Source organism: Leopardus geoffroyi, chromosome D2 (genome assembly GCF_018350155.1).
Source record: "Leopardus geoffroyi isolate Oge1 chromosome D2, O.geoffroyi_Oge1_pat1.0, whole genome shotgun sequence".
NCBI lineage: Eukaryota > Metazoa > Chordata > Mammalia > Carnivora > Felidae > Leopardus > Leopardus geoffroyi.
The window spans coordinates 61119977-61136032 of NC_059334.1; the positions used below are offsets into that span (position 1 = coordinate 61119977).

General features: G+C 41.1%; 1 protein-coding gene across 20 annotated transcripts in view; it reads left to right on the plus strand.

The window, feature by feature from the left end:
• Nucleotides 1-2040: 2040 nt before the first annotated feature.
• The window catches only part of GBF1 (golgi brefeldin A resistant guanine nucleotide exchange factor 1), a 120499-nt gene continuing 106483 nt past the window's right edge, over nt 2041-16056 (plus strand). For 15 of the 20 annotated variants that reach the window (XM_045438684.1, XM_045438688.1, XM_045438689.1 and 12 more), the window contains exons 1-2: nt 2048-2304; nt 14825-14930. In XM_045438684.1, the coding sequence (XP_045294640.1) occupies nt 14835-14930 (96 nt within the window). In that variant the 5' untranslated portion in view covers nt 2048-2304; nt 14825-14834. Of the gene's footprint in view, nt 2305-5374; nt 5390-9739; nt 9793-14824; nt 14931-16056 lie in introns of those variants that run through there. The other 5 variants (XM_045438685.1, XM_045438697.1, XM_045438699.1 and 2 more) reach the window with 3 other exon arrangements.

Sequence of the window (16056 nt, forward strand, 5' to 3'; positions counted from 1 at the left end):
CTCTGGCCTTTCTTTGGACAGTAACATATTCCCAGCCTTCATCTTGCCAACTCCTACTCATCTTCCTAAGCTCCAATCAGGTCTCATTTTCTCAGAGAAAATGGGTTCCATAAATACCCAGGGTATAGCTAGATGTCTAGCTTCATGCTCCCACAACCCTGTTACACACACTCTCTATTACTCCACCCACCATACTGAAGAGATCTGCTTATGTGAAGTCCTCTATGATGCTAAGCTTTAGGAGGTCAAGTACCATGTCTTCCTCATATTTCTATTCCTAGGCATTATGTAGAACTCAATACTGAAATCTAAGAGGGAGATATTCTGCCTGGTAAGATGATGATGATGGATATTGTCATCTTTCCCCCCCTCATTTCTAACACACTCCCATTCATGCATTTAGGTTGATTAATTGTTGGAAGTATATGGGAGCAGAGATGAGGAGAGTAGGGAGTTTTGGTGTACTTAGGATTTTCCAGTTGGCTCTCCAGGACCTCTCAACCTGAGACAGGCCCAGAAGACCGAATCCCAGGTTTCAAATGAAAGTGGAAATGGCTCAGGTACTGTGGAAAGAGGTGATACGGTGGTTCTGTCTTCTTCCTCTAACCCTCTTTGGGTGAAAGAGGCAAGATCCTCAAGTTGGACCCAGAGTTCAGAAGCCTGGTCTGCAGGTGCAGGAAGCTGTTGAGGAGTTCTCAGGTCTGATGTTCAATCTTGTGGTGTCTTCAAATTAGAGGAATCTAGAGCATTCCCACATTCCTATGGGGTTAGGTATGGAGTTTCTCTGGATTCAGGTCATCCATAAATGGGGAGAAAGTTGGTATCTTTTCCCACTGCCTCGGTAGTCTCTTCAAGTCTGCTGGGACACCTGGGCTCTGTTCCAGGAGACAGTATGAGAATTACACCATTCAATCAGCAAGGAGAAAACTCATCCCCTTGTCTTCTTCCTACACACTCTCACTTCTAGGTAATTCTAAATATCCCGGCAACCTCTATCATCTCTTGCAAGGGGAGAGGCAGCTGGAGGTAGAAGAGTGAAGATTGGGGTGGGCATCTAGTCCTTGGGCTTCTTAGCATTTCCAAGGCAAACAGGAAAGGCTTTAGTTTCTTGGCCCCGGGTGATGTTGACTAACCCTCATGATTAGATTTTTTTCAGGTAGGTAAGTAGTGTCCAGTGCTTAGTATGAAGAGGAGAGTTGGAAGTACAACCCGATAGTCTAAGGCATAAGAAGTAGTGAGAGGCAGTGAAAAGGGAAGCTGGACTGAAGGTGGGGACACCTGGGTTTGTCTCTCTGCTCTGCATTAATTAGGTATGTGAACGTGGGGGCCATCTTTCCACCCTGGGACGCGGTTTACAGAGACCTGAATTAGATATCCAAGATTCCAGCTCCCTCTCATTTTCTCTCTTTCTGAATGATAGGAATGCTGCACAAGATGCAGAAACAGAGTTGTAATGGGACAGACACCCGTATGAGAAGCCAAACAGGGCAGGCAGGCGGGCGGGCGGGAGGGTCGGGAGGTTCCAATGGATTATGGGACTGGTTTTAGGATGGAAAGAACCCAGAGCTGCCTCGAAAGAAGTGAGTGATCCCTCAAAGGGCAAGATATTGGCCTAGATAACTTTTGTTAGGTGGTGGCCGGGGTGGGCAGGGGAGGGAAGTGGAGGGCAGTAAGGTCGCCCGCTCAGGCTCTCAAAACGGACCCCGCCCCCTTTCCAGCAAATCGTAACTTTCCTCCCCATAATGCCCAGCAGCCACTGCTAAGCGGCACACTGCAACCAAACCTACCAAGCTCCACCTCTCCACCCGCCCAGCACAATTTTTAATTTTTATTGGCTCTTTTAACTGTCACTCAGAGAGTCCTCGTATCCGTTGGTTGTCCCCTACCTACCCTTTTCTTTCCCTTGTAATCTCGCCTCCTTAGGTAGTACCCGCCTCCCTAAGCTAATTTTCTCTTTCTATTGGGTAGCTGGAATGCCACTTCTCACGATACAATGCTATGATTGGCTGTAAGCGGCAGGGCTCGCGCAGTTACCAGGCAGCGGGCTAGACTGAGGCTAGTTACCACGTCAGAGAGCTGACAGGGAAGGTAGCCGGCTCCACCGCCCGTTCCGGCCGACTCTTTCTGGCCGTCTGTGCGCTCCCTGACTTCGGCCTCAACTTCCAGGAAACAGGCTCCTTCCCTTCTCCCATCTGCCACCAGAGCCGGGAGAGCCGCTTAAAGACGCCTTCGGGGCCCGGGCTGGACATGAGCAGCGGCTGCGGGTCCTGGGACTAGGCCCCGCCATTTTGGATCCGCTGACAGGTCAGCGAAGTCTCTTAGAGTTTCAGTGTCGTAAAGGCCGCCTTGACATCGCCACAGGGAATGAGGGGAGGAAGGCCCTTAAATTGGACGAGCCGGGTGGGTTAAGGACGCAGACGCAGTAATAAGTCGGGGAGAGATTGTTGTGGGAGGGAACTGGAAGGCATGCAGGGGGCAAAGGTCAGGCCCCCGCGGCTGGAGGGGCGACTTCGGCTCTGACTTCTGATCCCTTTCGGGTGTCCGAATCTTTCTTCTTGTGTTCTCAGGCTTAATCTAGCCTTCAGCTTCCCTCTTCTCGAGCTTTCTGCATCCCAAAGAGCCCAGTCCTCAAAACCTGAAAGCAAACCTAAAGAACATTGTATGTACTTTTTAAGATTGATTTTTAGACCTTAGGTATGAGAGTCTCTGCAGATCCTGTACAGCGTCCACTTCTGTTTGACTGCCTCATTAATACAGCTGACTGCTTTTTAAATCCTGGATGATGAACTAGTGCAACCTAGACTCAGGTAGTGAGAAGAAGTGTGGAAGGATTGAGGTCAGTCTTAGGAGACTGGGACTAAGAGAAGACTGCTCTTCTAGGGCAGCTCAGCTGCCAGTCTGCGTCTATATGTAAACCCTGGACTTACCTTCTGAGCCTTTTCTTCCTTTACATGATTGTTTACAGATATTCTCTTCTGGTGTATGTTTTCAGTTGGCATTTACCCCAGGGTCTTCAATTCATTTGGCCTAAAGAGATGTTCATTCACAAGGAAGCCACTCTATTATGGCATATTTGGCTGAGAACAGAGAAGGATTTGAATATTGGTGGTTTGGTACTGTTGGCCTATTATTTTTAGTGGGTAAAAGAATCATGAAAGATGTTCAGCTAATTTAAAAGTTCAGCAGAGTGAACGATGGAGCATAACTCCAAGGAGTAGTTTATGGCTCTGTGGTAACTTTCAATAAACTTCTGTATTGTAAAACTGTAAAAGTCCCCAGAGGTAAAGGGTGTCTTCAGAAATGAGGAAGAGTGTAAGTAGTGTTTTTTAATGCATAACATAGAAAATTTTATGCCTTTAATTCAGGTACACAAGGCAGTTCTCTGGGCCCTGTGGGGGATACAAATAGAAAGGTCTGTTTTGGGATTGTTCTGTTTAATTTACATACTTCTTAAAAGCATTAGCATATATGTGCAATGGCCTAGGTAGAGCATGAGGTGGGAATGAGCAGTATCAACCTAATGCCTTTCAGAAAGTAATGGACACTTCATAAATGTTATCTTTACCTAGGATTAGTTTTAGTATGTGATCCTGACTTGTGGCCTGGTTCTGGCTCTGGCAGTCAGGACTTTGCATGGTGAAGTAGTGACAAGGAGGATCAAAACCTCCTTGTGTTAGAAGGAAAAACTATGTAGGCCCTATAGTGACTAAACTCAGTTTCTTCCTACCTAATACCCTCTGCCCTCCTGAAGCGTGTGTGTGTGTGTTGGTGTGGGACAGTATTTATTGTTTGTATTTATCGATTTAAAATAAGTGGAATGGAAATGGTCCAGGAAATAGTTTGTGTTTTAACTTGCTGATCTAAGTTGCAGAATTAAAAAAAAAAAAAAAAAAAGTGGCTTTATGAAATGACATAGCGTAGGAAGTATCCGGTTTGATGAGCCTGCCTTGCTCACCTGGGTTGATAGGCCCTCTTGAGCCCTGTTGAGTTGATATGCTTTGCATAATAAGCAATCCAGTCTTCGATTAGATAGTGTGGCCAATCCAGCATCTTTTCACTTGGGCCTGGAAGTATCTCAGGCTTCAAAGTTTTTCCCTTTCTTTACCAAAATGTCATTTTCCAGATAGTAATAGTTTTTGCTTCCAACCCTCATCTCAAATCAAAAAATTTGTTCTTCTTTTGTATGTCAGCCATACTTCAATTAAAAAAAAAAAAAAAGAGGGGCGCCTGGGTGGCTCAGTCGGTTGGCATCTGACTTCAGCTCAGGTCATGATCTCACCGTTCATGAGTTCGAGCCCTGCGTCAGGCTCTGTGCTGACAGCTCGGAGCCTGGAGCCTGCTTCAGATTCTGTGTCTCCCTGTCTCTCTGTCCCTCCCCACCTCTCTCTCTCTCTCTCTCTTCTCTCTCAGTAATAAATAAACATTAAAAAAAATTAAAAAAAAGAAAGAAAAGAAAATTTGTTCTTCCTTCAAGACTTGTACTTGAGCTTCATTTCAAAAGTGGCTGTAGACAGTGATGTCTACTCTTTTTTTTTTTTTTTTTTTAATGTTTATTTCTGAGACAGAGAGAAAGCATGAGTCAGGGAGGGGCAGAGAGAGAGGGAGACACAGAATCAGAAGCAGGCTCCAGGCTCCGAGCTGTCAGCACAGAGCCCGACGTGGGGCTCGAACACACAGACGACGAGATTATGACCTGAGCCGAAGTCGGACGCTCAACCGACTGAGCCACTCAGGCGCCCCCAGTGATGTCTAATCTTGAGATTGATGCTCATTGACTCAGTAAGAGCTCAGGTTGTAGGCACATATCATGAGTAGCCGGGTACCAATCCCAATTGAACTTGAAGTTCTCAGTGTTCCACCACTATTGCACTTCCCCAGTGTTCCAGAATGAAGGATGATTGCCACTTTTAGATACTAACTTCATTGATAGGGTACTTAGACTAGCTAGTATGAGCAGCTAGAGAGGAAAAAGACACAGCTCCTGCTTTTGAGAAGACTCACTATTTATACAGCATTCACTGGAAGGATCATCCTAGTCTTTGTTTGCCATTTCTATTGATTGATCACAGTCTGCTCCTGTGGTTCAGTGTGACTAATTAGAATAATTCTGTTGTTGGGATAATGGTGGAGTCGAGTTGAAGGGAGAAGGGGAGGTTTTACTGTCAGGCTAGAAGGGCTTGTGTAAATGTAATTGGCAGCTGTTTAGCTTTTATTGTTCTTTTTCTATATTTCAGTATGTTCAACAGCAATTGTTTAATTAAATGAAAATACAATAAAACAGTATGGTGATTTGGAGCCCCAGTCAGAGTGGAAGTAATCATGGAAGTAGTGATTGGTTGCCATCACATAAAGCAAGGATTACAAGCTTAAATGCCTGAGTTTTAGGCAGGTAATGTAAATGAGTAAAGTAAGCCACATATGAATATATAAGGGTGTAGTGGGGACTGTAGTGTACTGGAATGTGGGCACAATGTGACCAGTCTTGGTGTTTTTCAGGAGAAACTTGAAATTCAGATCATTGTGTTTTAAACTCTTGGCAACTAGTTATAAAGTGTTTAAAAACCTTTTTGCAGGCAGAACAAAGTATGTCTGTGGTCTGGATTTTATCCATCATCAGTGGATAATGACCCCTGATACACAAGATAGGCATGCCTTATGAGACTTAATCACTGCAGTTCTCTATGTATAATCACACAGACTAACTTTTTATCTTTGTCCTACTCTGCAAACTGTTACCCTTAATTTTCACCTTGGGTGCTCTGCATGGTTAACAGATGAGTGAAAGAGAGGAGCATTGTTTCATTTTTTTATCTCTAGGCTGATAGAAGGGACATCTTTGGACACATCTTAGTGGTTCACCTTGCATATAGTTCTTGGGATAGACTCAGGATCTCCGTAGAGGGAGGTGTCGTGGCAGAGCTGAAGTACACTGGACACCTGATTATTGGGTTTGGGAGGATTTTCCAGTTGTGGCCTGTCAGGGCACCAACTCTTCCTAGTTTGACTTACACTTACCTCTCCACCCTTGGGATAAATTTCTTGAGCCCAGTAAGTTGTTTACTAATTCAGTAATTCTTGGACACTCTCTGTGCTTTATTAGCACAGAACTATGATATATATGGTCCTTGGCCAGCTCTGGGAATCTTACAAGCTGTATCTTTAGTGCTTTTCTGGAATGTTTGAGAGACTAAGTAAAAATAAACCTTGGAAGGGCCAGTTGAGGGTCATTTAGTTTTTACCCTCTCAGAAAGTCCATCAGTTTTCTTGGTTTGCACAGCTCTGTATTAGACATCAAAGCACCATGAAACAGTCTTTGCTTTTTGAGAATGTAATTTTTTTTTTTTCCTTTAGAGAGAATGGATGGGGGGTGGGGAGAGGGGTAGAGGGACAGAGGAAGAGGGAGAGGGAGGGAGAGAATCTCAACCAGGTTCCACACTCAGTGTTGAGCCCAATGCGGGGCTCAATCCCATGACCCTGGGATCATGACCTAAGCCAAAATCAAGAGTCAGATGCTCCACCAACTGAGCCACCCAGGTACCCTGAGAATTTAATTTCTTATTGGATAAAGACAACTTAAAAAAAAATTTTTTTTTTAACGTTTTTTATTTATTTTTGAGACAGAGAGAGACAGAGCATGAATGGGGGAGGGGCAGAGAGAGAGGGAGACACAGAATCGGAAGCAGGCTCCAGGCTCTGAGCCATCAGCCCAGAGCCCGACGCGGGGCTCGAACTCACGGACCGCGAGATCGTGACCTGAGCTGAAGTCGGACGCTTAACCGACAGAGCCACCCAGGCGCCCCTAAAGACAACTTTTAAAAGCAATTAAGAAAAAAACTTCTGGGTGCCTAGCTGGCTCAGTTGGAAGAGCATGTTGTTGTGCGTTTGAGCCGCATATTGGATATAGAGATTACTTAAGTAAATATTAAAACAAAGAAAAAACCCCGTAAACAATGGTGTACTAGTAACACCTATTTACAACCAAAGAAAATAAGACCCATATATACATGTATGAAGAGTTGGCATAGGCACCTGGGTGGCTCAGTAGGTTAAGTGGTTAAACATCCAATTCTTGATTTCAACTCAGGTCATGATCTCACAGTTTGTGGGGTTGAACCCCAGGTTGGTCTCTGCACTGACAGCACGGAGCCTGCTTCAGATTGTCTATCTCTCTCCCCCTCCCCAGTTTGTGCTCACGTGTGCTCTCTTTCTCTCTCAAGATAAATAAACTTGAAAAAAAGAATTGACAGTAAAGAATTATGTATTTCAGAGAAGAAAGATGAACATGCAAATAGCACATGAGGAGACTTCAGGAAAATAGATGCAAAAACAGAATAGACTGGTGGGCAGATGTAGGTTATTTTTGTCTGTAGAGTAGCCTGTATGGAAGGTTTGTAACTTTTGGTAGAGAAACAAATATGGGATGCAGAAAGGTTTGCCTGCATAGGCTTAGAGTCCTTGTCTTCTATGAAGTCATTGTTCTTACAAGAGGTGGATGTTAGCTGCACTATATTGAATAGTCAGTCTTATGTTAGTCCACCCATTTGTTCATTTGTTCCTTCAGTATTTATCATTTTTGTTATAGGCATTGGGGATAAAAAGGTGAATAAATTATGGTGTCTTCCTGAGATGCTATAGACAGAGAGTCACACTAAATGAATAATTATAAATCAGTATAAGTTATTTAAATAGAGCTATGTACAGTGTAATGGGATGATAGAAAAGGAGTACTAATACTCGCTGAGAGAGTGGAAAGGTCTCATAGAGCAGGCATTATCATAATAACTGCTAATTTGGGGGAGTTTTAATAGCTTTGGTTCCATGCTAGGTGCTTTACAGCCTTCTTATGTAGGCCTCATAATAAATGGATGAGGAGGTACTCTCTTCATTTTGCAATGGAGAATTGTAAACTGGGGCTCAGAAAGGCTAAGAAACTTGGCTAAGATTATAGAGGTGGTGATGGTCAAGACAGTTTTGCTTCTGAAGCTTGTTCTTGTAACCACTGTGGTATATTCTGACTCATTGACTCTTGGATGAAATGAGTAAGGGTTTATTTACCAGATGGATAAGAATGAGAAGAATACTCAAAACAGAAAAAGGAACAGTATGTGCAAAGGCAGACAACAAAGACCATGACTTTAAAAAGAAGGAACTTTTGGGGCGCCTGCATGGCTTAGTTGGTTAAGAGTCTGGCTTCGGCTCAGGTTGTGATCTTAAAGTTTGCGAGTTCAAGCCCCACATCGGGCTTTCTGCTGTTAGCATGAACTGCTTCAGATTGTCTCTTCCCCTCTCCCTCTCTACCCCTTCCCCGCTTGTGCGCGTGCATACAAGTTGTCTTTCTGTCTCTCTCTGTCTCTCCCCCTTTCTCTCTCAAAAATAAATAAACATTAAAAAAATAAAGGAACTTTTGATGGTCTATTTCATACATACAGACAGAATATGTATAGCTTATATGGGGCATCAGTGTCCCCTACCCGGCTTAAAAAGCAGAATATCACCAAAACTGAGGCCACTTGTATACCTTTCCCTATTAGTCACATTCCTCTTCCCCACAGCCAGTATTCTAAATTTTTTGTAAGTTTCTCTGGGATATGGTCTTAGCAGTAGAATTGCTGAGATACAGGATATGAAGTTCTTCAGTTTTGCAAGATAATGCCAAATTGAAATCCAGATGAATTGAGTCAGTTTACATATTAGCCACTTCCTCTGCATTTTTACCAACTCCTAGTATTGTCAGATTAAAAATTTTTTGTGGGGGTCCCTAGGTGGCTCAGTTGGTTGAGCGACCTACTCTTGGTTTCAGCTCAGGTTGTGGTCTCAGGGTTCATGGGATTGAGCCCCTGCATAGGGACTCTGTGCTGATGGCATGGAGCCTGCTTGGAGTTCTCTCTCTCTCCCTCTCTCTCTCTCTGCAAACCACCCCCCCCCCCCACAAATAAATAAACTTAAAGAAAAATGTTTTGTGCTATTTTTGTGCTGTAAAATGGTATCTCATAAACTTCTTTTATAATTTTCTTGATTATTAATGGTGCTAATGTTTTTGTATATTTGCTGTTTGTATTTTCTTTTTCTGTGAAATAATTATTCATGTCTCTTGCCAGTTTGGGGGAAGGTTTATATGCCTATTCTTAGAGTTTTGTAACATATTATGGATATTGCTTCTTTATTAGTTATATGTGTAAAATATACAAATATTTTCTCCCAGCTTGTGATTTATTTTTCCCCTCTTTTTTTATGGTATCTTTAGAACAAATGTCTGTAATTTAACATGGTTTAATTTACCAGTTAAAAAAAATTTTTTTTTATATTTATTTATTTTTGAAAGAGAGAGAGACAGAGCATGAACAGGAGAGGGGCAGAGAGAGAGAGGGAGATACAGAATCCGAAGCAGGCTCCAGGCTCTGAGCTGTCAGCACAGAGCCTGACATGGGGCTTGAACTCTATGAACCATGAGATCATGACCTGAGCCGAAGTCAGACGCTTAACTGAGTCACCCAGGTGCCCCTATTTACCAGTTTTTAAAATGGGTTGTGCTTTTTATTTCCTGTTTAGGTGCTTCTCTCTTATGCTCAGGTTATAAAAGTATTCTCATATATTATCTTCTAAAAATTTTCAAGTTTCCTTTTTCACATTTAAGTCTTGAATTCATTTGAAGTTGATTTTTTTTTTTTTTTTTTTTTTTTTTGTATTCCATGAAGTAAGGATCCAATTTGTTGTTTCTGTTTCTCCTGCTTTTGTTTAGATCTAGAGGGAGTTGCCAGTTGATAGAGTGACTCCTTTTTGAATCCTCTTGGGGTGAGTAACTGGGATGCCACAAAGCACGAGGGGAATGCTATACACAGTGTTTTCAAAGGATATATGTGGCTCACAGTCTCTGGGCCAGTGGCCTATTGGCTAGGGATGTTAGTTGCTGTGTATTTGCTTGTTCCTTCTCACGTTATTTCTGATAGAAGATACACCTTAAATTTATGAGGTCCTCTGCAGGCCTTTGTGACCTTGTGATCAGGGGTCCTAGGCTGTCGCCTACCAGGCAGCAAGTGGTTCATCCAAGCTTCCCATTTGAAGCTGAAGGGCAGATTCCCTTGGGACAATCACTTTGTGAGGAAACAAATGCTCAGGCCGGGCAGGAGATAAAGCAGCTCTCCATAGTCCTTGAAAATAATTCCTCTTCATTTTCTAGTTTCTTTTTTCTTTCTTTTTTTTTTTTTTTAACTAAGAAAAGAAACTTAAGACAATGATTTTTTTTTGCTTATGTCCTCACTATCTTAGAAAGTTGTTAGCTTTGGGGAGTCTGGGTGGCTCAGTTGTTAAGCATCTGACTTTGGCTCAGGTCACGATCTTACTGTTTGTAAGATCCAGTCCCACATTGGATGAGCACGAGCCTGTATTGGGTGGGCACAAGCCCTGCTTTGGGTGAACCCCACTTCTCTCTCTCTCTCTCTCTCTGCCCCTTGCTCACTTGAGCCTCCTCTCTTTCTCTCTCAAAAAAAAGTAAGAAAGAAAGTAAGTTGTTAGCTTTTGATGCCTAATAAATTTTGATCAAGTGTTAGGTTGGTTACTTCAGTTTGGAGTCCCAGTTCAAAATTTATTTCTTCCAGGAAGCCTTCCAAATAACCACTAGATCCTGTTAGATCTCAGTTAATCCCATTGCCACTTTTTTTTTTTTTTTTTTTTTGCAATTTGTAGTATAGTGTTGTTTACCTATATTGCTGTTATTTTCAGTATGAGTGTTTTCTCTCATTCTCTTAGTTCTTTTTTTTTTTTTTTTAATGTTTATTTATCCTTGAGAGAGAGGAAGAACATGAGCTGGGTAGGGGCAGAGAGAGAGGGAAACACAGAATCCAAAGCAGGCTCCAAGCACCAAGCTGTCAGCACAGAGTCTGATGTGGGACTCCACAGAGCCTGACCCAGGACTCGAACTCACGAACTGTGAGATCATGACCTGAGCCAAAGTTGGACACTCAACCAATTGAGCCACTCAGGAGCCCCTCTCTTTGTTCTTTGAAAGAGAAATTATTCTTATTTTATGGTGTTCCTTTACAGGCCTTCCAAAATATTTTTTTATAATGATAGGTATTCAGGATACATACTGAATAATAACCGTATTTTTTTAAATGTTTATTTATATTTGAGAGAGAGAGAGACAGGGCGAACAGGAGAGGGACAAAGAGAGAGGGAGACACAGAATCTGAAGCAGGCTCTGGGCTCTGATCTCTCAGCACAGAGCCTGACGTGGGGCTCGAACTCACAAGTGGTGAGATAATAACCTGAGCTGAAGTTGGACGCTTAACTGACTGAGCCACCCAGGTGCCCTGAATAATAATTATATATTGAAGGCCTTCCATGATATGCCCCACACCTCCTACTATTACTCTAGGAATAATGTTCTAGCCAATCTGGAATAATCATGATTCCTTAAATACCTACTGAATTTCCTACCTATGAGCCTTTACCCTTGCCATTCTTCCCTTATATTTTTTATTGTTTGAATCCTGTCTGTCGTTTAGTTGCCTTTCTAGAGCCTTTTGCCAGAAATAATTTTCTTTTTTCCACTACTATGACACTGTGTATTACTCATGTATTGAAGATCTATATGGGCTTGTGTGTGTATATATGTGTTTTATCTAAACTACTAGATTATAAATTCCTTGTGCGTGGGTAGTGACATTCTGTATGCTGTGCCTAGTATTTTGCTTAGCATGTGTTAGGTAATGTCTTATTGACTAAAGTAAATGTTAGCTAATTAACATTGATTGCTGATCTTAATCACTTATATATGGAATAATACAACTGTTCTTCACTATTCTAATTTAAAAATAGGTAATAAGTAATATATATGTGTGACACAAAATTCAAAAGGTAAAAAAGAATATACAGAGAAAAGTAAGTCTTCCTCTTATCCCTGTTCCTCTGTTCCCTTCTCTGGGGGCAGCCTCTGTTAGCAATTTCTTCAAAATCCTTCTAGAGATCTAGAACATACTCATCTTGCCTAAATAATTTAAGGAAGGAGAGATACTAGAGATTCTATCTTTTCTCTTCTGATACTTTGAATTACTTTTTAATTTGTTTATCTTTAGTTTCTTGGTTCTCCTCCTTATTGTTGTGTATGTTCTCATTGTTGGATCTTCTCAGGAGAGAACATTGTGTGCCTAGGACATTTAGAAAGTAGATAGTCTTCTGGGACTAATCTAGTTGTTTCTTTAAATTGTCATTAAAACAAATGTGTTGTGGGGCGCCTGGGTGGCTCAGTAGGTTAAGCGTCTGACTTTGGCTCAGGTCATGATCTCATGGTCCGTGGGTTTGAGCCCCGCATTGGGCTCTGTGCTGACAGTTCAGAGCTTGGAGCCTGCTTTGGATTCTGTGTCTCTGTCTCTCTCTGCCTCTCCCCCACTCACTTTCTGTCTCTCTTTCTTTCTCTCTCTCAAAAATAGATAATGAACATTAAAAAAAATTTTATTATAATGGGGCACCTGGGTGGCTCAGTTGGTTAGCGTCCGACTTCGGCTCAGGTCATGATCTTGTGGTCTGTGAGTTCAGGCCCTGCGTCAGGCTCTTGTGCTGACAGCTCAGAGCCTGGAGCCTGTTTCAGATTCTGTGTCTCCCTCTCTCTCTGACCCTCCTCCATTCATGCTCTTTTTCTCTCTGTCTCAAAAATAAATAAACGTTAAAAAAATGTTTTTATTGTAATGTTTTTCATACTTCTTGCTTTCTGGGGGCCCTGTCTTCTGCAAAATATGCAAATGGAACTACTTGAAGGTTGCATTCTTTTCTGTATATCTTTGGCTCATTTTCTTTTAGATCCCACTAAACTCGCTAAATGCCTCATGGGCAGAAATTATATCTCATCTCTTTAATTAATTTTTAATTATATTGATGGTACAGTAATATATTCTTCTTGTAAAAAATTAAAACATTCTAGATAAGGCTAAAGTATCCTCTGATTACTCACTGATTTCACAATACTTTCTCTAGAGATAACTATGGTTATTGAGTTTGGGGTATATATATTCTCTGTTTACATATATACATATTACCTGGACAAAATACATAAAGTATACTTAGTAGCATGGATGATTTACAAACATAATGTTTCAAGGGAAAAGGTCAAATTGCAGAAAACTACTTGCAATATTGTATTAGTTAAATAAAAGTACAAAAATATATGGAATGATGTTATATATTATTTAAAGATACATATCAGGGGCACCTGGGTGGCTCAGTCGGTTGAGCGTCCGGCTTCAGCTCAGGTCATGATCTCACAGCTTGTGACTTCGAGCCCTGCATGGGGCTCTGTGCTGACAGCTCAGAGCCTGGAGCCTGTTTCAGATTCTCTGCTCCTCCCCCGCTCATGCTCTGTCTCTCTCTCTCTCAAAAATAAAAACATTAAAAAAAAAAAAATACATATCAGTGAAGTAAAAGTACAAAGCAACATAAAGTTTAATAAACGCCACATTTAGAAAAGTGGGACCTATGGATGAAAGAGAGGAGGATATGATTTAGGGAGAACACACAGTGACTTCAGTTGAACTATTCTTAATCTGGATACTGGCTGTTATATTACTTTTTATGTCCTACTGTAAGTTGAATATTACGTATTTTCAAAAACAAAAATCTAGCATTTTGTAGGATGGGTTGGTTGGGTTTTACATAAATGGTAACATAGAGTCATATACTACAGTTTTTTTCATTCCACAATATGGCTGACAGCTCTTTCTGTGTCTTATTTGTTTTGTATCCTTAGTACTCTGAAAGATGCCTTATGCATAGTAGGTGCTTAATAAGTAAATATTTGTGGAATTCTTTCTTCTCTTAACCCCGATAGCCTTACTGTTTTAACTTCCCTGGAGTCTGATCTAAATGTTTGTCTAACTATATGCTCCCCCTGCCCTTTTCCCTCTTTGCTTTTTAAAATTTTGTCCTTGTGAAGAGGATTTTTAAGTAATGGAAAGCGGTAAGGTTGGTTTTACATGCTCCTAGGTTTTTCTCTATGCCAAGGAGAAATTCTGTTTTGTCTTGTTTTGGTTTTTTTTTTTTTTTTTGTTTTGTTTTGTTTTCACCTGAGAAGAGAATTACATATCTTTTCTAAGTGCTCTTCTAGGCAGCAAAGAAAATCCTGTGATAATTCAGTTGGGAGCACATAAAATACTAAAGTAGTTATTTCAGCTTCATTTCAGAGATGCATATAGAAGCAGCTTTAAAATGAGTCTGCCTTTCAATCTATCTTATTAGAGAGTTACTGCTATAAGCAAGTAAACTTGACTTTTCAGAACTTTTTAAAGGTTGTGTCACCGCCACTGTCCACTTTTCTGGAGCTGACCTGGTAGAAGGGATGTAGTAGATGAGTGGACGTTGTAACTGTGGTTCCAAACCAAGGCTGTTTTTCTAACAGCCTTCATTCTTTTCTTTTAACTCAAACCTTCATCATTACTTTATTGAGGGGATAAAGAAAACAAAAGTAAGATCTGAAATATATCTTTAACAATCTAGTAGCACAGATGTATCTGCATACCTAAAGTCCTCACAGGAGAGATTTTGAGGACAGTTGACTGAAGAATTTGACATACTTAATAGAGATTGTTGAGGTGCCTTTGAGAAATTTCCTGGATTGATACTTTTTGAGTTGTTTCTTGAACTTCCAGAGACCTCTAGGTGAGCCAGGTGGCTGGATTCATAACATAAGATGGACTTCATCCCATCCTAGTATTACAGGTGGGAAATCTTGGTACTAAGAAGTTAAATCATAATTCTGACCTTAACAGGTACTGATTTAAATATGGGTATGCTCTGAGTAATCAAATATTAACTTTTCTCTTAACTGTTTTGGTAGGTTTGCCAGGATGGTGGATAAAAATATTTACATCATTCAAGGGGAGATTAACATTGTGGTTGGGGCGATCAAACGAAATGCCCGATGGAGCACTCATACTCCACTGGTAAGTGGGGAATGGGCAGATCACTTGGTCACTGCGTTGTTGTAAGGGATCTGATGCATGGTTAAAAGAGTTTCAATTTCCCAGTAATAATGAGAGCAGAAGGAATCCAGAGTTGTCCTTGGTATCAAGGACCCTTCTGTTTTATTCCAACTGGCATCAAATTTATAGGCTGCCTTTTTTGCTTTGGGACCCAAAAGATGATACTGTTTTTCTTCTAGCTATTTTTGTAGACAACTTACAGTAGTAGTTGGGACCTCTTAAATATACCTAAAAATGTCAGAAAGATGCCTTATCTTCAGATTCCCTAGGATTATAATTAACTGTCGAAATGGTACATGGAATGTGACTTGGTGGTACTCCTTAGGAATAGGAGTATATCAAGCAGGCCGTGTCTTGCCAGTCAGATGAGTAAGAAACTTACCAGTTGTAAAACTGGCTTTCTTTGTTGTATACGTATGTTCAAAGATATTTTTTGTGCAGTTGTATAAAACAGTTTTTGGCACAATTGTAAAAATAAGTTTAGACGTTTCTACCTCAGTGGATATGGATGGATATATATATATATATATATATATATATATATATATATATATTTGGAAATATCTTATGTTCATTTATAAAAATGGATTGTTTAGTGGTGCCTGGCTAGCTCATTTGGTAGAACATGCGACTTTTGATCTTGGGGTTGTAAATTTCAGCCCCACGTTAGGTGTAGAGATTACTTAAAAATAACCTTATTTTATTTTATTATTATTATTTTAGTAGGCTCCATGCCCAGTGTGGGGCTTGAACTCATGACCCTGAGATTAAGAGTCACATGCTCTACTGACTGAGCCAGCTAGGTGCTCCAAAGACTTTTTTTTTTTTTTTTTTTTAATTTTATTTTTAAGTAATCTCTACATCCAATGTGGGTCTTGAACCTACAACCCCATGATCAGGAGTCCCATGCCCCACTGACTGAACCAGCCAGGTGCCCCAAAAATAAAATCTTAAAAAAAATGGTTTAGGGGTGCCTGGGTAGATTAGTCTGTTAAGCGTCTGACTTTTGATTTTGGCTCAGGTTGTGATCTCATGTCTTGGGGTAAGCCCCATGTGGGGCTCTGCACTGATAGCACAGAGCCTGCTT